Source organism: Vitis riparia, chromosome 5 (assembly GCF_004353265.1).
Source record: "Vitis riparia cultivar Riparia Gloire de Montpellier isolate 1030 chromosome 5, EGFV_Vit.rip_1.0, whole genome shotgun sequence".
NCBI lineage: Eukaryota > Viridiplantae > Streptophyta > Magnoliopsida > Vitales > Vitaceae > Vitis > Vitis riparia.
The window spans coordinates 8,882,196-8,907,072 of NC_048435.1; the positions used below are offsets into that span (position 1 = coordinate 8,882,196).

General features: G+C 32.9%; 2 protein-coding genes across 5 annotated transcripts; one reads left to right on the forward strand and one right to left on the reverse strand.

Annotated features, from left to right (window-relative positions):
* Positions 1-1,939: 1,939 nt before the first annotated feature.
* Positions 1,940-9,017, reverse strand: LOC117913786. 2 transcript variants are annotated; one of them, XM_034828824.1, is made up of 4 exons: positions 8,721-9,017; positions 6,087-6,315; positions 3,757-3,909; positions 1,940-2,956 (listed from the first exon to the last, which is right to left on the reverse strand). In XM_034828824.1, the coding sequence occupies exons 1-4, from the start codon at positions 8,928-8,930 to the stop codon at positions 2,286-2,288; spliced, it is 1,263 nt and encodes a 420-aa protein (XP_034684715.1). In that variant the 5' UTR covers positions 8,931-9,017; the 3' UTR covers positions 1,940-2,285. The 2 variants fall into 2 exon arrangements, with proteins under 2 accessions (XP_034684715.1, XP_034684716.1); XM_034828825.1 differs by having other exon boundaries at positions 6,087-6,296; positions 8,721-8,801.
* Positions 9,018-18,292: 9,275 nt separating this feature from the next.
* LOC117913891 lies at positions 18,293-24,090 on the forward strand. 3 transcript variants are annotated; one of them, XM_034828991.1, is made up of 6 exons: positions 18,293-18,869; positions 18,948-19,003; positions 19,150-19,233; positions 21,685-21,735; positions 21,841-21,921; positions 23,584-24,090. In XM_034828991.1, coding segments are annotated over exons 2-6 (567 nt in total). In that variant the 5' UTR covers positions 18,293-18,869; positions 18,948-19,002; the 3' UTR covers positions 23,934-24,090. The 3 variants fall into 3 exon arrangements, with proteins under 3 accessions (XP_034684882.1, XP_034684881.1, XP_034684883.1); XM_034828990.1 differs by having other exon boundaries at positions 18,294-18,845; XM_034828992.1 differs by having other exon boundaries at positions 18,300-18,845; positions 21,844-21,921.
* The last annotated feature ends 787 nt before the right edge of the window (positions 24,091-24,877 follow it).

Consider the following 24,877-nt stretch of genomic DNA (forward strand, 5'->3'; position numbering starts at 1 on the left):
AATTTGTTCCTTCTGGGTTTAGAATTCATTACTCCTAAAATATAGTGATGAAAAAATTTAGAGGTAATATTTAACTCCATACAATATCCGAGTTAGCAAAAGAATATAGTTACTAACCTATAGAAAGAAAAAAAAAATCATCTTTAGGTTTTATCGGTTCATATTGTGATATCTCATATGGGATATGTATGAAATTTTTTAAATTAGTAGATGCATTTTAAAGTTGTGAGATCCAATGGATCGAAAGTGGACAATATTTGCAGGGAATAGATCATTACACATATAGTTATGGTAATATTGTGGATCTTGATACCCTATAGGCCATAGATTTTATTGTCATTTATTGATACCCTATGATCTCGATACTTTATATTGTGCATTGTTAGAAAAAATCCGAAGGACAATGATAAAGAGTTATCCCTTGATGAGGTTAACAACCTAAGCATTTAGGCAAATCTTGATTATTGATTTGATTACTCAATGTTGGATGAAATTTGAATTAACTATCTTTTATACATTTTTGCTTTATTTCTTCCAAATTATCACAAATTCTTTATTAATTTATGACTATATAGACATGGATGGTAAGTGTGTGTGTGTGTTGTACATCCTCGGTAAAAATAACTACATCCTGAGACTTGTATATCCTTGTTTCAACATGATTTCTTCCAAATTATCGTTTAATATTTCTTAATCCATGACCTCATAGGAATGAAATGATGATTAGGAGGCAAATAATCGATTTGTACATTATTACTATACTAATTACATCCTTAGTAAAAATAGATATATTCTTTGTAAAAATAAAATACATCCTAGGTATGAAATTTATACATCCTAATCTTAATATGATTTCTTTGAAGTTATCATTTCATTTTTATTTATCTAGTTTCTTAATTATGAAATAATAATTATTTAGAGCAAAAATGACTTTCTACACCCTATAGAAATGATTTTAAAAAAATTACGTTTTAATTCACTAATTTGAAAATATATATATAAAAGAAACATCAACTTTTATTAATCAGTTTTATCTTCATCTATTTTAAAATACATAATATTAAATTAAATTATTTAAAAAAGTAATTTATCATTTTAATTTGATAAAAGTATCTTACAAATAAATATATTATAATTTTTTTATTATATAATATGAGATACAAATCATTTTGCTAAAATTCTCCAAGATCCTCAAGTTATAAGTAAAAAATTTCTAATAATGATGTTACATCTTATATTACATAAATTCACTTATCTTCTTATATTTTTTTTAATAAAATTAAATAAAAATTATTTTAGTTAACATCAACAATAAAATAAGAAATTTAAAAAAATAAAAATATAATTAAAACTCAAATACTTAAAAATTAAATACAATTAAATCTAAAAAACTTAAAAATTTTAAAAATAAAATAAAATATTGACTCCCATTATATTTCAAACTCTTTCTGGAATTTTTATTTTCTATTAATATGATTTAGCTAAATGAATGTTAATATTTTATTTTTATATTTTTAACTTTAAAATTTTTCTAGTTTTAATTGTATTTTTAATTTTTAAAATTTCTTATTTTATTGACCTCAAATCAATTGTCAAGAAAAATTATCAATTGGTGTTATTATCCTGATAAGTAATAGATCATTTTATGAAATAATTATCTGGGAAAAAGTACATATATTTAAAAACATTTTTAGGTGGACGAAGATAAAATTAATTTATAAAAACTAAGATTCCTTTTTCAATTTTTTTTCAAATTAATGAATCAAAACCCACTTTTCCTAATGATTTTTACATCCTCTTCGAAACATGATGTACTCCTTTGAAAGTATCATATAAAGGTTGATCTAAATTATAATTATACCCCATATGAATTATTCGAATTTTTTCATTATCGTTTAAATTTATATGTGAGTTGGAGAAATAATGTAAATGATTTCCCTTCAAAGTTCCAAGAGCTCATGCTATTAATTTATCAAGCACACAACCACTGTACACCAAGACACTTACAAAATTTCCTTTTCCCTTTTTCCATGTTTGTATAATCAAACACAAATGCTGACAGCAGAAAAGAGTTTTATTTGGTGCAAATGATGAGTAGTTCTGATTGCTTCACCCCCTTGAAAAGTGAAGCCAAAATTGGTACAACCACCCGATGGTCTGTGCTGTTAATCTGGAATGGGTAGAAGTAGAACAAACAACTAGGAAGCCAACCCAATTTCTGGAAATTCACTTGGCAGAAAACCAGGGATCATGGGTAACTGCTTCCATGACTGGGCTTTCAAAGACTAATCAGCAAGAATGAAGCCCCTCTTTATATACTGCAAACATGAGAAAGGCAAGTTCATAACATTTTCCACTTCAAGGGATTTAGATATTAGAGTGTTCAGAACCTTATCCCTGTCTAAACTACCACCATCTGTCCGGAACCCTCTACACACAGCAAGAGATGTATTACACACCCAAGGAGCTGAAACTGTGAATCCCAACCCGCACCTTCCATTTCCGGCTACCACATCCTTATATGCTCGGCATACTCCAGAAACATACCTTCCCATCGGTGGAGAAGGAATGGACCCAACATTATCCAGAATGTCTGAATCTGAGTGAAGGTTTACCACTACTGTCCCATGCTCAGAGTTAAGCCGGTTCTTGAGAGCTTTGAGGAATGGGGAATTTGGGTCCCGTAGCTTGTAGGGAAAGATGTCATCACCATCATAAGCATCAACAAAGACCATGTCATAGATTTTATTGGCATTCTGGATGAACTCCTCCGCATCTGATTCGAAGAGAAAGAGCCTCTCATGTACACCTTTCCAAAATACTTCACTGATTGGATCCGGTTCTGAGAGAACACGCTCACCTGATGGGCTCATGACTGAGAAATGCGGGAACCCCATTGCTTGGGTTGAGGCTGAGATAACAAGAGGGTCAATTTCAACTATATGAACAACAGCACCTGAAAGGAGCATCAAATTATGAGTCAAGACTGTAATGCAATTAGAATTTAAAAAATAAAATCAATTCAAATCAAATTAATAGCATTTTTCAAAGCCAGGTTGAGAAACCAGCATAGGCAGGCTGCAGAAGCCTCCAGATATGCGAAGATAAAAGCATACTGCAGAAAAAGAGAAACATCTCAAAATGTATCAATTAAATAGAGTGCTTCCAGGCCACCAGGGAGAAAAAAAGACAATGGCTTCATCGTTTTCAGATGGCACAATTATTTCTCAGTCCACGTAAAAGGGTAGTCTATCAGTAAAGATGGGGTTAATAGTACCATAATTATGAGCTTACGTATTTCAGACAGCTCTGATCTCAGGAGTGTTGGACAAAGCATTATCAGATCCTAAAATCACTTCAAGGATTCCAGCTTTGAAAATAAATAAATCCTTTTTCAGTTTGTAGACTACACTATTGGATTCAACACTGAAAAAAATGAAACATAAATTTCACCAATCTAATCCTGGGATTCCACTGAAGGTTGCTTCTAACATACAATCAAAGCACTTCATATACAAACTCATCTCTTCTTGGGATTTTGACACCCCATATCTAAACATGTGAAAGAATCATTGTGCCAAATTCCACTTCAATAGTGCAATTACATGAAAACAGAATGAAAGCATTCTTATCACAAATCAATGTTCTATTATATATAACACTAATCAAAACAGGCATAGCAGGGTAAAGAATGCTTGATGATTTCCAAATGAGAAAGTAATGAATTATGATTTAAGAAAACTGAAGTTCAATGACCTTTAATTTTACTAGCCAAAAATAGAGGTAGGCTTCCCCCACCATGGCCGATGCACAAAATATTCATTGTCTTCTTCCCATTTACTGCATTCATGAGATCATAATTACAAGATGCTATGCTAGCCAACCCAACTGATAACACACTCTTCAGATCTGCAAAATGACATTAGACATATCAAAAGGTAAATTAAAAAAAAAAAATATATATATATATATATATATATATATATATATAATACTTAATCTATGTTTGGTTCCTGGAAAATTTGAGGGAAAAAAAATATAGAGGAAAAATAGAAAGAAGGGAAAAGTGAAAAACAATAAAAAATAGATTTAAAGCCAATAAATTATTTTTATTTGATACTTCAAACTTAAATAACTTATTTTAGCTGCTCGATATGAAGATTAAATAATTAGAAAATGCACAAGTTTCTAACTTATTTTAATTATATTTTATTTTCTTTCATATTTTTCATAATACAACCAAACATAAGAAAATCATTTTCCTTCTCATTTTTTTCTTTCCTTGGTACTTTCCAAAACCAAACATAACCTTAATCTTAAATGAAAGATCAAATGACCTAGGAAGCTTCACTTGGATGGCACAGACATCAACAAGTACTGAGATTTTTTTTCTCTTAAGGCAATCGTTGAGTTAAAATATATCAAATTTCAAAACAAAGATAAATATGAAGGATAACTATAAACAAGGACTAGACAGTATTATCTATTTAACATTCTGTCAAGAAACCAAATTCTTATGTCCTCAACCAAGAAAGAGAGAGAGAGTAAAAAACAGCTAAGTACAGGGCCCCGTAAATAAATTTCCAAAGAACCAAATCACTAGAATAAGACCAGATTGGGGGAAGTAGAACTTAATAATTCTTTGCCATATCTACTTCTTTCCAGCAAGGATTTCTCCCAACTCAAAATTGAAGAAAATTTCAATCAATTAGTCATTTCATACAAAATGGTATTCATATAACTGGAACAAATTACAAGCTACAGTTGTATGTAATTAAGTGCTAAGTGTCACAAACTATGAATCTGGACCTCTGCGATCATAAAAACTTGATACCAATCAATATCACCCAAAACATTTCATTATTCAAAAAAATAATAATAATTAATTAAGATGAGAAACCAAATTAGGACAGAACCACAAAGATAGATCAGCACACATGCATACTGCTGAGTGTCCAGTTGCATAAAATATTCGTAACTCACAATACAGTGGTTATGTTTCTCATTTTTTTTCCCCTTTTATTTTCACTTCCAGGAAGAATATAGTGATGCTAATTATGAGATTACAGTTTTTTTTTTTTTTTTTTTTCAGAATTTCGATATTTTTTGGTAGTTACAAAGTCATTAATATTTCAATAAGATAGGATGCAAATATTAATTGCAAAGCCACTAAAGTCCTTAACAAAGAATCAAGAAACATTTTGCTTGAATCCATGGGGAAAAGAAAATGCTCTTAAGCAGAAAATGATATGTTTACAGTATCTTTAGTTACTATAGGGGATTGGCTGAAACACTTGCAATGCTCATGGCAAGAAAATTTATGAATAATTGTTTCTATCCAATATCTCTAGTTATGATTTAGCTGGTAACTTCTTTTTCTTCCAATCATTTTTCACTCTGTTGAGAGAAAAATGAAGAAGGAAGAGGAGATGCAAATTGGAAACAATTTCCTTCAAAGAGAAAACTAGGAAAGCAATAGCCTAAACTCATTATGACCATAAACAGGAAACAAAATCCAAAGACAATCACTAAGGATATGTAATTTCAAATAATCCTCCAAGGTCAGAGTTCCTCTTTTTTTAAGGGTAATCATTTCTAAGCTTGGAAGTTTGGGCAACCAAACAAAAGAACACTCCAAGATCAATAGATATTAGGAGCTTATTTTTAAAAAAAAAAAATTAAAAAAAAAAGGGAACCTACAAGAGCTCCACACAGTCAAATATTAGACTCAGCTCCTTTAACATCAAAATATTGAGATCTCCCATAAACCCATCACTAAAACACGCAAATCCATGCTAGTAATCTCACCCTAATCAACAGGTTTTCTGAGCAGGCAGAGATAATGTTAACTCATGCTTCCTCATGATCCCACCAATTCCATGTCAGTCTGAATAACAAAAAGAGCATCCACCAAACTAAGGTGTCATGACTTTGAAGAAGATGATGCTAGTCACACCATGGTGAAGGATGACATTTAATGAAACAAAAACAGTAAAAATTTTAGTAACAAGGAGATGATGAATTTACAGTGTTCTTCAGGAAGAGCGACTGTGGCAGAATTATCCAAAAAAAGTGAAGGTATTTACATGGAACAGCCAGACAATTCGCCTGCTGCATAATGAATACAGAACCAGGATCTGATTCCCGGTAAGCAGCCATTATTTTAGCAGTGCTTTGGCGAGTTTCATCATTGAAGCGAAGCACACGCCATTGATAACCAAGTATCCTGAATTTTTCGTTGTTTTCAGAACCTGGATGCATCTCTGCATACCTTTCCTGAAGCCATCTCTCCATTCCTGGCCAATGAATTTCACTCTGCAATAAATTAAATCAAGAACATCATCGAAGAAATACTACCTACAGGCTACAACATGGTAACAACAAAACTTCAAAGTTGGAATAAATTGGGAAAAAATTGCAGAAAAGAAGATGAGAGAGCCATGAAGCCAGGATAAACCAAAATTCCTGCCAGAAATTTTTTAGTAACCCATAAAAAATGTATTAAGGAGAGAGACATCTTATCTCAGAGCAAAAGAATTATATTTCTACTGCTTTTTCAAGACTCTTTTTTTGACAACATTCAAGAATTATTTAATTCTGATACAAACAAATTCAGTGTGGTTTATGAAGAAATGAATAAGTGGTGTGCAGTAAAAATGAGAAACAAAAACCTTAGCCACTACAATTTTTTCCTTAATTAACATAAGATGCATAGCCAATGCTTAACTAACCCACACAACAAGTCCAAACAATAAGCCCAACAGCTTTACAGCTTTACCCACCATGAATTAGTAATCAAACAGCAATGTGCAATATATTTGGTGTCCAAATTCATTTTGTGAGTGTTTAGCTAGATTGGCAATTCCAGACAAAATTCTTAAGTGTCTCCTAACTCGATTTTTCCAATCCTTATTCGGACTACTTGCCTAATGAAGATTAAGTTGTTGAATTTTTCAAAAGACTAAGGTATGTAGTTGAGGTTGGAGTTGAATGGAATTGAATCAACCATATTATTTAAATGTTGTTTCACTTAAAATATTTTTTAAGGAGTTAGAAAGGTTTATGAAGCATTTTTTTTTTTACTAAGTATTCAAAATGCTCTGTTCCAAGAACAATCCAGCTTACACTTTTTTTATGAAATCTCATCCATTGGATCAAGGGCTTCCTTCATTTAAAAACTCAAAACTTGCTTCTTGTTTACGGAGAGAGACGCAGCAGCAGCCATCCCTTTTGGTTCTCTTTTCCTTTCCTATTTTGGGTTGTTTGGTTGCCAAGAAAATTCAACTTTCCTATTGTTTTCCAAATTGTTTTCAATGAATTTTCTTGAGAAAAAAAATGGTTTGATTTCTTCATTCATCTCTCAATTTCTAATTTATGTGGGTTTGGGTAAAAACTCATTTTCTTCTTATGTGGATTCAAAAAGAGGCCAAGATCGAGCTTGGTGTGAACTCCAAGTGTGCTCCAAAAGAAGAAGGTGAGAAGCTGAAAGTGCAAAGTACTAGTCAAGTGGTCCGTGAAGGATTGGTAGGCTTGAGCTAGGCAAAACATTGTATTCAGTTTTTGTTCTTCATAGTGAATGTTTTTTATGGTTTTTGATCTCTTCGAAGGTTTTCTAAATTAAAATTTCAGTTTTTGATCTCTCATTCTCTACTCTTTGATTTATTTTCAGTTTTTAATATCATTGACTACTTGGGCATATAGGTTGAATGAAAGAAAAATGAGTTGAAATAAGTGTGATTATCCATTGAATATCTTGAATAATTCTTCTGTTCATTTTGGTTAATGATATCTTGTAGTAATTGGAAATAAGTTAAGGAGACAATTGTTTTATGAATTAATCTTGGGGAGTATTGAAACATATGCATGTGACTTGCATTTTAATCTTGTTGGGGAGTGTTGTTGCATTCATATTTACTTGTGATCATTGCTTTGTGTTTGAAAGTGTTTGTAAAGAGAAGGAAAATTTGTAAAAATTTTAAGGTCAAATAACTTGTGTTGGGAGACCTTTTAACTTGGTCAATAACACCTATTCACCCCCCTCTAGGTGTGTTCTATCTTTGAGATTCACCTTTCACATTTAATTCTCCTGTCAGTAAAATGTTTCAAAATGAATACCCATCCCTCTCCCTTGTTCAGTTTTGAACCATATGTTCCATGTTGATCTAGTTTCTCAAAGATCATTTGAGACATAGTTGTGCAACAGAAAACCATATGGGCTACAGGCTCTATAGAGCCCTAGACTGAAGTTAAAAGGTAATCTATCCAATTCAAGGCGTTTTTGAGTTTAGCACAATGACCCTAACTTATTGCATGTCCTCCTGTAGGACAATCTACGGAAAGTAATGATTCTCTGAGATTCAACTTCACGGTATCTAAACTTTGATTTGCACTGGTTTCATTACACCTTGAAAATAAAGAAGAAAAAAATCAACAATATATTCAAATTTTCATTCAGAAAATGATGAAAATCAGTTGAAAATTCAAAGAAAAGGAACTCTTAGAATGGCTCAAACCCAAATACTATAACGTCGGAATGCTTAAATATTCGTTGAAATTTGCCACCTCAAAGCTAAGGAGGAAGTAGCCATATGAATTCCATCATTGGAAGTATACAGAACATTCAAAATTCTGGGGACTAATAATACTAATCAATCCATTCAATCAGTAAACAATTAAATAGACACACAACAGGCACATATAAATAAGGTAGAGGGAGGAACCGGTCTGGAAGAGTGGTGAGCAACAACGGAGACGACGCCGTTTCCTTTGTCGGAAGTTGATCGGAGAACAGTGTGGCCATCGGACTGGTCACCCCACCATTCAGAGGAGTAGAACCAATCCCCCTCGTCTTCGATATGTTGTCGTACAGCTGTGGAGAAATTACGGAGTTTGCTAGTGGAGCACAACCTAGCTCTATGCCACATTGCCATAAACCCTAAAATTCCCAAAACCCTGGGCCCTAGAGCAGTTCAAAATCCTAGTCCCCTCAACGCTATCCGGGGCAGGGATAATTCTATCCTGGACAAGAGCATCAACTTGTCCTATCCCTAAGAGTCTGTTTTATAAAGGAATATGGTTATTTAAAAATATAAAATAAAAATAAAAATAAAAATAAAAACACACGTCTGATTGGCCCAGGCCCTTTGCCCACTCTACAAATTTGAACACTAGAGCCTACAACTAGAGGGGGCATTGATCGATACTGCTAGCCAACATGACTTGAATCAAATATGTTTTTGTACAAATCTGGGCTAAGTATAATTAGTTTTAACCTATGTAGCTAATTGAATAAATAATTTTTTTTTATCAACCTATATAATATATATTTGACTTAAATTAACTCATTTAATAATCCTACTAATTAACATAATTATAACTTTAAACTATTTAATTCATATTTGACTCATTTTAATTTTATTTTTAAATAAATAGATCAATTGAATCATAAATATGTTTAGTTGAGATATTAATCATATATACTTGTATAAGATGTAATTTAATATGATTATTAAATTGAAGGACTTACTTGTTAAATGAGTTAAATGGATTACACAATGTGTTATTTTATTTCGTATTTGGGTTTATGTTTTTAATATAATTATTATTTGTGTCAAGTTTGGGTTGACCTATGTGGTAGGATATCTAGGTTTTAACATGACACAAACACAACTCATAAACACGAATTGTCACTCCTACCTACAAATTAGGCCCCCATCTCATTTGTCATTCCATTGTATCTTAGCTCTAATGCTCCTATGTGGAAAAAGTCTCGACCAAAGAAAAGTTCTTGAGCGGTGCCCAAACCTTCATAACTAGACACAAGAGTTTAACAAGAACCTTCTATCTAGCTAAGCATTAAAAAAGGGCTACATAAAAATAAAGTTATACCTACAAGGTCGTTTAGCATCCATTGGCTAATACGCGTACATCCTTGATGATCCTTTGGCTGACACTTAAGACAACCCTAACCAATCAACGACTCCCTTTGTGAAAAAGCTCACACAACACCTAAAAAGTTAGAATTATCTAATTATTGGTGCCCTAGCCCAATGTTTGTACACCAACAAGGTAACCATTGGCCCAAATAAGGCCAAACAACCATTGCTAAGACAATGGAGACTACATAAAGATGTTCAAGACCTAGAAAAAGGCAAGTTTGTTGTCTCTTATATATTGCTTCCTTCTATCCCTTACTCTCATATGTTCTCACTCTCTACTTGATGTGAAAAGTAAGCTACTAGCTCAGACTCAATTTTTTCTTATTAAGTTTCATTTATTGATCCTAAACTAACTTGACTATCGGAGAGGCATATGCAGAATTTTCCCTATTATCTTTGTGTGCAAAAGTTCATCCCAATGTAGTTGAGGTACTATTAGACTCATTTGTTTGCCAATTCGTAGTGAAAGTCCACATATCGACATGGTTGAAAAAGAAATTTGGTAGATATAAGCATTTATACCAACAAGATCCATGTGAAACTTGTCTCCCAAAAATATGACTTCCCATTCATAAAAGAAATAGTAAAAAAAAAAAAAAGGAAAATTGAATTTGTCTCTATAGTAGATAAGAAAAAATCAATGTTAAACACATCTTTTCTCCCTTTAAATAACTCATCTCTTAATTGTTGCATTAATTTTATCTATTAAGGAGACAAATCCAATCAAAATTTTAATTTTGTAGAATTCTTGCAATATGTTGTATATGAATTCATATGGAAACCAAAACCAAATAAATGTTCCCTCTTCCTCCATAATAACAAAAAGAAGAGGGAAGAGATGTGCAGTGCCATCAATTAGTGATAATCAACAACTTCCCCATATAAATAAAAAAATAACATCAACTTATACTATTAGTATGCAATGCTTTAATCCTTTTATAGTAGCCCCAAAAGCTCAAAATAGTAATTGAAACTTTACCGAATCATTTGTCTCCTCATGGGTTTGTCTTCCAAACAACTTTTATGTAGGGATTAGTTACTCGAAGAACACCCACTTGAATAAGAGTTAGTAGGAGGAATCTCAATCACAAAACACCCACACAATAGTTTTTTCATGTTGCTTCCTAAACCCCTCTTAAAATGAAATTGATACCTATCTTTACCTTTCACTATCTTATGCAAGACTACCAAGATGCAAATGGCTCTCTTTACTAGTTTTTATATTTCCTGATCAACCAATGTTGATTGTAAAGGTGTGCAAAAAATCGATTGAACCAATAAAATTTACCAAACTACATTGGGACAATCAATTTAAATTTTTTTTATATATAAACTATATCGATTCGATTTAGGGAGAATTCTTTCTTTTATTATGTTAAAATTTTATTTCAAGTGTAAAGGATTACTTGAGTGGTTGTGAATGCATATTAGAGCCTTGAATACAATTATACAAGACTTGAAGATTTTAGTTGGAAGAATTCTTGAATTAGTGGGAGGAACCTCAAGCTTAGATTGAAGCAAGAGGAAGTGGATGTAGATAATTGTCGAACCATTTATAAAATCTTTATTTGCATCTCCCTGTTTATTTTACTTTGGGTTAAACTGATATTTGTTATATGTTTTAAAATTGCTTAAAATTTTAAAAGGAGATTAAAAGCTAACACAAGGAAGGAAACAACAAAAGCACTACTTGAATTTTTTATTATTTTTTTCTTTAACTATTACAACCAATCTTTATAGCTTGACCATGAACACCTAACTAGCTAAAAAATATGAGAGTAAATCTTATCTTGACTATAATAAATTGCATCTTAACCACTTGACTAATAACAAGTAAATATCCTACACAAATAGATTTTTTTTTATAGATTTTCCTACACTCCCCCTCAAGCTAGACTAAATAGATTAAACATTTCCAACTTATCTGCCAATTTGTCAAACAAAGGTTTGACAAGCCCCTTTGTAAAAATATCCACAACTTGTTTTGTGGTCGTAACATAATTCGTGCAAATGACCCCATCTTTTATTTTTCCTTTGATAAAATGTTTATCTATCTCCACATATTTGGTCCTGTAATGATATATTGGATTATGTGAGATGTTAATAACAACCTTGTTATCACAATATATCCTCATTGGTAACTTCATCATTACTTTCAATTCTTATAACAATAATTTCAGCCACATTAATTCATAAATGTCATGAGCTATTACCCTTAATTCTACTTTAGCACTACTTCTAGCTACCACAGCCTTAAAGATGAATTTATACATTACACATGAAACCTGTTTTTTTAAGAATATGAGATCCCATTGATGGCATGGTGCCTCTATTGTTAATTCATACAAATTGTTAATAATTTTTGCACTTTGATATTTTAATAATATTTATCAAAATAATATTATTTTTAAAAAAATCCCTTAAGCTAGGTATATAACCTAATTTACACCAAGAAATGATTTATGATGAGATAGAATTTTGTCAATTTATTTTATAACATGATCACATATGAAATTAATAGCTTCAATTTAATTTTTATTCAAGATAGAAATATCATATCCCATCACCTCATGTCATGAATAAATTAGATTTATTTATAAAAATGAAGTAATTCTTCACTTTTCTTTTATTTTTATTGGCAAAGATTGAAATTAAAAAGATAAAAGGAAAAAAATAAAAAATAAAAAATAACCCAAAGGGTATGTTTGGTTCCTAAAAAAATTTGAAGGAAAGAAAATAGAAAGGAAAAATAGAAGAAAAGAAAAAACGAAGGAAAATAAAAACTAGATCCAAAGTCAATAAATTATTTTTATATCATTCTTCAAATTTGTTTCACTTATTCTCCCCCATTTTATAAATATTAAATAATTTTAAAATGCATAAATTTCTAATAAATTTTAATTATATATTTTTTATATTTTCTATAATGAAATCAAATATGAAAAAATTATTTTCCTTAATAGTTTTCGGAAACCAAATATAATCTAAGTATCAGGTGAGTAAATAATTTTCCAAACATCAATTGATGTCATATTTGAAAAAAAAAAAAAAGTGTAGACCCCTGTTAAGATGAGGGCCTGATGGGAGAATTGAAGGGGGGTTTTCTCTTCATTTTTTTCATTGCATTTTTTGGAGGAGCTGGGCAACACCTGAGATAAGTGGGGGCCCCCTTTTCCCTACGCATGGGACCAGCTAGATGGGACGGGCAGCCAAGGAGGAATGGTAGCCATGAAGGTGGTTAGAAGGCCATGTTGCTGAGGTGATGAATAGCAAAAAGGGAGGTAATGGCTTGCCCAAAAAGATAGCATCAGCTGCAGACAAAAAGAAGAAAAAAGAGGAAGGAAACCGAAATGAGAAGGAGGTTATAGAGGGAGCCAGAAAAAAAGGGGAGTAGAGGGATTTTTATGGAGCAAACTTAGAGTCTTGTGGGCTTTTGCTAGAGAGATACTTCCACAGGTATGAATATTATAGGTTTGTTGACTGATTTTGGCTGCTTATTATTCCTCCATATACCTTGCCAATGTATGCATGTTGTTTGGTTTGCATGAGTTTCTCGTTTGTCATGGCCATCTTTGCTCTTGGATCCCATTAGTTGTATGAGCTCCTTTCTACTAGCACCTCGAGTTCATCCACTTTTGTGCATGGGAGCCATGCAAATATGACTACCTTTTCCATACCCATCTCCACAAGGACTCCCCAAGCCGCCCTTCCGCACGCATGGGGTCTAAACATGCAAGTTGCCTCCACCATCTTCCTCCTCATACCTGCCATCACTCATGCCATCTTCATCAGAGGCGCGTTTGTCAGAGGCCTGGAGAGCTTCACGACCTTCCATACACGCATGGCGTCGTCACTCTCCACGCTCCCCAAACCTGCAGCCATCCACTCATCACGCCACCAGCCGCCATCACCCGTTCCAGTTATGTGCGCGTCTGCACCAGCCTCCAATGGCGGCAGCACCTTCTAGACGTCGTCGGACTACCGCCACAACTCCCCTCTTCATCGCGCCGCCGCAGCTCCCCTCTTCATCGCGTCGTCGCGGCTCCCCTCTTCATCGCGTCGTCGCGGCTCCCCTCTTCATCGCACCGTTGCGGCTCCCCTCTTCATCGTGCCGCCGGTGGTGGAAGGCTCCCTTTGATGTTGATCCGTGGGTGGAGAGGCAAACGGTGAAGAGAACGGTTGTGTGAGCTTTGCCCATGATGGCTTTGGGCTTGGGTTTGAATTTGGAGCCCAAGCCCAAGCCTATGTTGAGAAGGGTTGTTTGAGTTTTGCCCATGATGGCTTTGAGCTTAGGTTTGAATTTGGAGCCCAGGCCCAAGCCTATGCTAAAGATGGAGCCTTGGGCTTTGCCCATTGATGTCATTGGACTTGGGCTTAAGTTGGAGCCCAAGCCCATTTACATTGATGAAGGCCTTATGCCAATTCCCCTTATTAAAGTGGCCCATGCCCACTTCAAGTTAGCCCATTAGGCTACCCAATTCCTAAATAATCCTTAAAAAAAAAAAAAAAACAAACAAACAAACCTCTAATATCCATAATTAATTAATTCAATCATTCCCATTTATTTGTCATCTTATTTTTACCAATTTAGTTAACTCAACCTAAAGGCAATTAAAAGACAAAGTATTAAGGTTGAATATCCTTTTCAAAATTTATAATAACCTATATCTCATCTTCCCTCCTCTAGTTATGTCTGATCACCATATATGAAAATTCTTGTATAAAATTCACTTATGTTGGTCTCGATAAATTTGCTACATCCTAAACTTTACATTATATTTTCAAAACAAAGGTCCTTAAGTAATTTTTCAAAAAATCCTATGCTTTAATTTAATCTTTCAATCCTAAAGATTCTACAATTCACCTAAATCTTATTTTTACCAATTAGAATTATAATCCCGCATCTATCTAGTTATTCAAAGTCTAATCCTTCAAAAATCTCATGTCTGAATCTAATCTATCAATAATCCGTTTAAATCTCGTTTCCATCAATTAAGAATTATCATCATGTATTTATCTAGTTATTTAAAGTCTAATCCTTTGAAAACCCTATGCCTTAATTTAATTCTTCAAATATTCGTTTAAATCTTATGTTCATTAATTAGAATTATTATCCTATATCCATCCATCTATCCAGTCTAATCCTTCAAAAATCCTATGTCTTAATTTAATTCTTCAAAATATTTGTTTAAATCTCATTTTCATCCATCAGAATTATTTGTCTCACATTATCTAGCTATTTAAAATCTAAATCTTTCAAGGAAATCATGTCTTAATTTAAATTCTTCAATAATTCACCTAAATCTTATTTTCATCAATTAAAATCATTATCCTATATTTACCTAATTATTCAAAGTCTAACCCTTCAATGACCCATGTCTTAATTCAACTTTTCAATAATCCGTTCAAACCTTATTTGTCTAAATGTCATATTCGTTAATTAGGAATTATTGTCTCATATTTATTTATTCAAAGTCTAATCCTTCAAAAATCCAATGTCATAATTTAATTTTCAATCCTAAAAATTCCACTATTCACCTAAATGTTATTTTCGTCAATTAGAAAAACTCCACACTTGTTTATCTCTTTTAAAAATCTCAATCATTGAACTTAATTTTCAAACCCCTAAAAATTCCACTATTCTTTTTATTCGGTTTAAATGTTATTTTCGTTAATTAGTATTATCATCCTATATTAATTTATCTATTTAAAATCCAATCCTTTAAAAAGATCCAATGTCATAATTTAATTTTCAATCCTAAAATTCTATTATTGGTCTAAATGTTATTTTCTTTAATTAGAATTAGTATCCCATATTCATTTACTTATTTAAAGTCTAATCCTTCAAAGATCCAACTCCCTAATTTAATTTTTCAATTCTAAAAATTCCACAATTCGTTTAAATCTTATTTTCATCAATTAGGATTATCCTCCCTTATTTACCTATTTATTTAAAGTCTAACCCTTTGAAAATCTCATGCTTTAACTTAATTTTTCAATAATTCGTTTAAATCTTATTTTCATCAATTAAAATTACAATCCCGTTTTTATCTAGTTATTTAAAGTCTACCCTTTCAAAAATCCGATGTCCTAACTTAATTTCCAAACCTAAAAATTCCACTATTCTCCTTTATTCATTTAAATGTTATTTTCCTTAAGCAGAATTGTCATCCTATATTTATTTATTTATTCAAAGTCCAATTCTTTAAAAACCTGACTTCCTAATTTAATTTTTAATCTCACAAATCTCACTGTTCATTTTCATCCGTCCAAATATCGTTTTGATTAATTAGTAACATTATTCTATGTTTATCTATTTGTTTCTTTTAAAATTCTCAATCATTGAACTCAATTTTCAGTTTCCCATGCTCCAATCCCCGTATTTATCCCGCTACTTATTATTATCATTATCACTATTATTTTATTCATTATTTCTATAAATTCTGCCTTCGAATGACTTCTAAGATTTCCAATTTTTTATAAATCAACTTTCATAATTTCTACTTCTTAAATAACTTATAATCCTGATCCTTTTCAAAATTTAACCCTCATAATCCCAATTTTCGTAACTTAATCTTTTTTTTAAGATCCCGAACCCTCAAATCATTTTCAAAATTCCAACCTCTTTCAAATTCGATTTCTAAAATTCACATTCTCACATTCAACCTCTAAGAGTTTGATCTTCAAATAAACTCTAAAACTCCAATTTTCTAGTGATCTTTGAGATTCCAATTTTTCAATTAAATTTCAAAAGTCTAATTTTCTCTCAAATAATTTTAATTCCGCTCTGGTTTTCAAACGATCTTCCGTTCCTCTTGATTTTAATAAGCGTGAATGAATTTTTTATAATTCTGGAATAATAGAATCTGTGATATTAATTCATGCAAAATAAACGGGCTGTGGTGGGGGCCCTGCATAAGTGATTTTACGATTGGTTGATTGATTTGATTATCACACATGATTGATTCATTCTGCTCTATGACATGTATGAGATTATTCTTTTAATTGTGTACTAACCTCCCTTCTTGATAGTACATTGATCGATTGATGCCAAGGCATGCCCCGTTCTCACTTCGATCGATTATTTATTAAGTGTTTTGATTCCCTCACGTGCATGATCACCCTAAGTATTAATTGATTTCCACATCAATTGTCACAACAGCTTCATTTTATTAGTAGAGACCCGACTTTAGGGGCTTAAAGGGGTGCTACGGTCTTTACCATACCTTCCCGATAAGTAACCTGACCCCCTAACCCGATCTGATTTTTTGTAAATCCCCTTTTCCAAAATAAGGAGTCGCACTTAGGGTTTTCTTTCTTATTTTGTTTACCCTTTTAAAATAAAACGAAAATAATTGGCGACTCCAAGTCATTTTTTTTTAATCAATAAAAATCATTTTTAAAGTAAAAGTCGAGTTCGCCATTGAGTAGGAAACGCATGAGCTGAAATGCGGTGTCCACAAAAAGACATGAACATAAAACATAATCATAATGTGATGTAAGATGTTCATCCTAATAAAATGTCTGCTAACCAAACCCGCCTTTAAATTTTAACTCAAATATAACACGAGGCACTTTTTAGGCCCAATCTTGGTATTTAAATGACTACTTTGTAAATTTGTATTAATTCTCGAAGATAATTAAATAATGCATGAAAATAAAGGCTAAGGAAATTAATCCAATGAATGAAAATATCATATTCTTACATTTAGTAATTTTATTCTAAAGAAATATAATTTTTCTTTCCAAGTTTTTATGTTAGGATCCTCAACTATTTTATTTAGAAAAATATTAAGATAATACCCTGATTGAGAGTGTGATATTGTAAATATTATAAATGATTGATGATGTTTTGAAACATTTATTTTTATAATAAAATATTTATTAAAATTTTAAAATTTTGAAGTTTTGCTTGTCTTAAAAAATTGATAAAAGAAAATTAAAAAAATTAAAAAAATGATTATCTCGTATTTAATTTTATTATAAAAAAATATGAAAAAATAAATCAAATATGATTAAATTAATTAAAATTTTATATATATTTAAATTATTTAACCCCATATAAAAGAATTAATATAACTAAAATAAATTTAAATTAATATATAAAAATAATTTATTCACTTAAAATTTAAAATTTATTTTTCTTTGGGTTTTTTTATAATTTTTTTCTTTTTTTTTTCTTCCATATTTTCCTTCAAATTTCCCTGAAAACAACATAGTGATGAATCGTGATTCTATGTAATATTTAATTAAAAAAAAAAGAGCATACTTGTAGTTGAGCAAATAGTTTACTTTTTCTTTGAACAAAAAGAATGTGAAAGCCGATGGGTCCGAAGGGGGCGTAGAACGTGGCAAGCAACCCGAAAATTTACGATTCTTCAGAAAAACAAATATAAAATGGGTTTTGAAGGGGCAGGTTTGGGCTCGACGCCGTTGCCGGAGGTTTGAATCGCCCTGGTGCATTGGGGGTCCCCCTCAATCCCCCACCCTCATCTCCACCACCATCACCACCCAAGACTCTCCACATCTCTTAAGCTCCATGCCTCCTTGTTGATACATCCATCAGCGACTGCAGGACTGATGAGGAGATTAAAGGATTGGGTTTTTTTTTATGCCGTAGATGGATGCTTCATGCCATCGTTGATGGGGGTGGGGTTTGAGGGGGAACCGAATAGCACTGGCTAGTCACTTGGGACACCGGCGGTTTTTCCAAAGCTAAAATCGCCTGTTCCGAGTGTTGCTTTAGTTTTCCCCTCACCCGATCTCCTTTTGTTTTTTTTGTTTTTTTTGTTTTTTTGTTTTTTTCTCTTTTTCATTTTATTGGATGGAAAGAGTCGTATCTAATTCGAATTACACAACGGCCAGAAAGAGTGCTTGGTGGGGCCTACGCAATATATCAAGTGCCGCGTGAGTAACATTCAAATCAATCACGTAAAGCCACAATTGCTGCCTTCAATTTTTCAGAGTCAACGTATATGTTTCTTCTCATTTCTTTTCATTCAAACCCAGATAACTCTTTCAATTCAAGAACTGAAGGAGCCAACTACCTACCAAACCAAAGCCAAGTAAGTTTATTTTTGGTTGCTTTTTTTTTTTTTTTTTTGCTTCTGCATGGTTTGTATCTATTATATTCTTGAGAGAAATAAGAAATATGGGTTTGATGTTTTGTTTTCTGAGATGGGGTTTTATTTTTCTGTTTGAATTTTTGAAGTGTATCCCAAAGTGAGGGTGAAGGAACAAGACCAGGATGATCGATATGCAGAAAGGGATCCAAAGAGGAGTTCTTGTTCTCCTGGTATGTTTTTCTCTCGTTCTTTGGGATTAATTTGATCACTTCTTTATTCCTTTTGGTATCGTGTGTAGAAATATGTGGGTGCTTTTTGTGTTTTAGATTAGTTCTATGATCCATTTGCTGTCTGGGCGAAATTGGGTTCATTTTGTGCGTCTTTTGAAGTTCATGATCATATCATTTCCTTTGGTAGTTACTCAACAATGGTTTCATTCTTCATTTCTGGAGCCTGGGGCTCTGAAGGGGAAAGGCATATGGCTGCTTAAATAAAACTTCCAATGGAAGGAAACGATTTCTTACTTTCTATTATTGGCCAGAGTTCAAATTGCAATTGGCTTGATGATTACGATCCGTTACCATACAGTTTGGAATAGACATCATGTTTAAAGACAGGCACCACCTACTTTGCAGCAGAATTTAAACCATTTTAAGAGATGGAAAGAGAAGCACTTTTTGCATTTCTAAACACAATGTTTTCATCTACACTTGCTTTTAAAAATATATATATATATATATATATATATATATATATAAATTCCTCCCGAAATAGGGAAAAGCGATTCGAAAACCATGTGTTTGACAACTGCAGCATTGCATAGAAAGGACTAAACTGTTTCAAAGTAAGGTGGATTGACCTTTTTACCTGCAAAAACAAGCCCCAATAAGTCATTCAGAGGTTATACACTGCAAATAAGCTCATTATGTATGATTTCATCTAACATCTCCGGAGGCAATTAGTTATTAGGAAAAATTACCCATATCCTGAGGTTTCTTGTGATTACAGGAACTCCTGTAAGTCTGTCTCCTAACCATGGTCAAGAAAGACACAACACTTGTTATATACAAAATGATGTCGTCTTTTTATTTTGTTTCTCATTTCTCCTTGCATCACTGCTCATTTTCTTCCTCTCCACATTCTTCCTCCCAAATCATATTCTTCTTTCTGACATTCAGCTTTTGATGATGAAAAAACCCACAAGGATAAGAATAAGAATTTCCACTAGAATAAGGATGAGAAATCCAATGATAAAACCCAAAAAGGCACACAGGCCTTGACCATGTTCCATGTTCCAAGTCATTCAACAGCAAAACACCAAATAACATCTGAAAAAGACAACGTTTTATTTCCTCTATGAGACCAAAAAATAGGGACTATGAACACAGCTAGGCACTAAAAAAAGACATGATTGCTGCTTCATTTACAGTAGCAAGCAACAGCCATTCATGCCATACTATTACTCATTTCACTTACTTTAACTTTTCTATATAAAGATTAAATAATTTGAAAATGCACAAGTTTCTAACTAACTTTAGTTATATTTGTTTTTTTTTCCATATTTTCTATAGTAGAATCAAACATGAGAAAATAATTTTCATTAGCATTTTTTTCTTTTCCTTAATATTTTGATAGAACCAAAAAGAGCATTAGTAGATGAAACTAATGCTTCAATGTGTCACCCAATTTCATTCTTGTACTGAGTTACAAAGTCAAAATATCATCTCAATCTCAAACCTCTTGATTTGACCTGAAATTCAAGTGGGGTTACTCTTATAGTCTCACATCAGGTGAATATGATTTGGATTCAAAATTTACTGACTTATATATAGATGAAGATCTCCCACCTTCTTCCCCAAGAACCCTGATGAGGATGAAAAACCCAAAACCCAATTCATGATGAAAACCCAAATTCCCATAAAGTTGAAACCCAAACCCAACAAATTTTGAAGTAAAAAAAGGGGGGGGGTGGGGGAAGAAGGAGGAGGAGATAAGGTCAAAATGAGGGTTTGAAAGTAGGGAATGGAGAAAGATGATGGAGAACATTTTTAATTGTTTAAAATTATTTAGCGATTAATTTAATTAGGATCAACATAAAAAAATTCATTAAATATTCTATCAGGATTTTAATTTGTAATAGTTTAAGGTTTAATTAGGATTAGTCTATTTAATTGAAAGCTATCTTTAATCAAGAGCTTTCATCAGCAAACAAACAGTTGACTAATGGCAAGGGATGGGTGATTTTTTTATTTGACTGGTGGTCCACAGGTTTCAATGTAATTTCAGAAATTGCAGGTGGTATCCACATAATTTCTGGAAACCTCAGAAGATATAAGTCTAACTATCCCTAAGAATTATTATGGTGATCATACTTTGTTGAAGTTGCACGTAAAGCACCCTGGATAATGGACTAGTCTCTTTTAAAGCTCTTATATTTTACTTTGTCATTATCTTTTCAAGTAATGACTCCAATTAGATGAGTGCACCATATGGAAGAACTTCTTCTATTTTGAGGGAGAAAATCTGGCAAGTAGTATTCTATATTTCTGGTTTATTTTGATGTAGCCATTTCTAGCTTCCTTATGCAATAATATTTATAGTTTCTAGCTGTATCTGCTTTCTATATACCGATTTGTAGTTGATCTTTGAAGTTCTTAATGGAGTGTTTTTTTTATTTACAGTGAAGGAGTATATGCCAAGAGCAGTTGTGCCTATGATTTCTGTTCCTATAGGTTTAATTTTTATTCTCATGCAATCTATGACAAACAAATCATTCATTGGTTTTTGTTGAGATATTTTGCAATTATCTCTGAGAGCCTACCCCTGGATTTCCCAAGCAGGAAACAAAGACCAAGAATTTGTACAGAATGACAGAGCTAGATCAATCTTACGACCACGTGCTGTTTTATCTAGTCCTGGTATTACATTTCTTTCATATAAATTTACAATTTCTTTACTTTTTTTTCCCTCTATGTAGCTTTTGAAATTAAACTGTCATTTATATGCATTTAATGTTTGATGCCATGAAACTGTGGAGTCATGAACAAATAAAATCCACTGGCAGGATAACTCCTTAAGGAAAGAAATGAGAGAATGAACTATAAAGCCTGGGTTAATTTTTCTTGTTGCCCTTTTGAAGGTCTAGAAATTAAAGAAGTCTGGGGATGATGATATCACAGCTATTTTTATGAGATTCTGTGAACTATTAGCTAGATGAAAAAACAGAAGGATTAAATTTTATTTGATAGAATTTCAATTTAGCCCTTGTTTTAGGAAAACTAGATTCAGGAAATGGTTTTAGAAAACTTGTTATGCCATCATGTTGGCAACATAATTGATATTTTGTTTATAACAATTTCTATGAGCATCCAAAATGGAGAAAAGGGGCTTCTGGTTTTTATACTAGAAGTAATGGAACATGCATTGCATGTGCATGAACATGGCTTATATTATTTCAAAATAAGTTGGATAGCATATGTGAGAGTGCTTGAGAAGTCAGAAATTGTGAGAAAAATTCTTGAAGAGTTTTTAGGATAGTGGTTTCTCTCTTCATGTTGTTTTGTTTCCTTGACTCTATTCTTTATCACTTGTAATACTGGTAAGAACATTTCTCTGGGTATTTGAGTTGTCTCTGAAATAATGAGAGATGCAGAAAAAGGAAAATTGTGTACGGGCTTTCTTGATGTTATAAAATAAATAGCTATAGGAGGTGGTTTTCAACAGTTCATTCCTATGCATTTTTGAACTGTTTACATTGTATGAGATCATGGAAGGATAGACAACCAGCCTTTATTGGCACACTCCTTATAGAGATTTTGTCCCAATTCAAAGCAATTGAACTTTGTGACTATGTTTGATTCCCGGAAAGCTTGAGGGGAAGAAAATAGAAAGAAAAAAAATATAAGGAAAAACTGTAATAGTTTTCTTTTGGTCTGGTTATCTATGAAAGAGAAAAAAAGGTTGAGGAATGCACTTTCCTCATAATTTCCCCATCTTTTTCTCAAAGTTTTTGGTGAAAACTTGGAGGAAAATCTTTTAGCATTTTCACCCTCTTTGCTTAGTATCTCCTTACCTTTTTCCATGTGATCCAAACACAAGAAGATAATTTTTTTTGCCATTTGTTTTTCTCTTTCCTTGGTATTTTTCTTGGAGCCAGACATAGCCTATTCAAACAACAAAATGAGATTTGGTTGATCTCTTGCTAATTCCATGCATGAATGGGAGCATGACTGCAGGAGGAATATTCATGATCTGAAAATAATTGAAGCCTTTTGTAGAAGACAGGAGAATCAATCAGATATTTCTTATAATAAAATAGTGCTAATTTGTTTTTAGTTGAACGGAGAAATGACAATAAAGAATGAGGGCTGGTCTGGAATGTAATATTCTCAATACCACTGCAATATCACACAAGTCATATTGCTTGAACATTTTGAGTGTTGCTGAGACTCTGATTTCAAAGATCTCTCTCTTTGAGGCATGTTGATGTCTTGGATGTGTACATTAAAATTCATCCACATTATCTTTACTTATTATCTCAAGGGCCCCTAACTCCATCCACTTGGTTATTTTGTATTCAGATAATGACAGGATGATTGGGAAGAGAAACAGGATGGAGAAAAAGCAACCTTCACCTCCAAAAAATCATAAGTTGGTCCAGAGCAAGCATGCCCTATGCAAGATTGTCCCAAGCCCTATCCAAAGCTGTATCCCAAGCCAAGTTGTCACTAAAAGTCCAAGAAACACAAGAAGAAAGACCAAGCAAGAGGCTGGTGATAGTAACAGTGACCCCATAAAAACAAGAAAAGGGTCTAAGGAGGAAGCTAGTGATAGAAAAAGTGATCTTAAAGCAAAGAAAGGGCCAGCAGGAGCCATTCCAAGTGGGAAGCTGAACCAGGGAACAAGGAGACCGAGCTCTGTGAGAACGTGAGATCAGTTCTAGTATTTTTAAGTGGATTATACTGAGTTAGAGAGTTCAATTTTGAAATAGCAGCAATGCTTTTTGATATGAACTTTCTTTCAACAAAAATCCTATTGTGAGGCAAGTTTAATGTTATCAGTATAATTCTTTGATCCTTTTTTTCCTCTATTTTGTGTCTTGTGATGTCCCACATCGGATAGGGGAGAATGTTCCTGGCGCTATATATGTAGAGGCTCCTCTTAACCAAGAAGACGCGTTTTAAAGCCGTGAGGGCCCTCTTGGGCCCAAAGCGGACAATATCTACACGGTTGGGTGCGGGTCGTTACAAATGGTATCAGAGCCGATCCCCGACCCCGGTGTGGGGGTTTGTTTGGCTTTGTCTGTTTGGCCCCGCAATCCCATGGGACACAACGAGGACGTTGTGTCTGCATGGGGGGGTGTTTGTGATGTCCCACATCGGATAGGGGAGAATGTTCCTGGCGCTATATATGTAGAGGCCCCTCTTAACCAAGAAGACACGTTTTAAAGCCGTGAGGGCCCTCTTGGGCCCAAAGCGGACAATATCTACACGGTTGGGTGCGGGTTGTTACAATTCTTTTCAGGCATAGAGAGTGAATATTTTATATTAGATTTGTGAAATTATTTTCTTTTCTTTATTTATTTTTATTGGATTGACAAAAATGGAAGTTTTTAGAGTACGGGTTCTGATTGATTTTTTCACTTGGGTTTAGACCATAGGATCAAGCTGGCCAGAATGGTAATGCAGAAGGCACTTGAATTTGTTTAGCTTCTTGCTTCCAATATTTAAGTTCTTTTAGCTTATTGTGGAGGTACCATTCATATGGCCAGTCTAAAAATCTTTGACTAACTGGATGGATTAGATTGTTTTGAATGAACATTTCATTAGGTCTTAGATCGGACTTTGATTATCTCATTTGAAAATCAATTGGTAT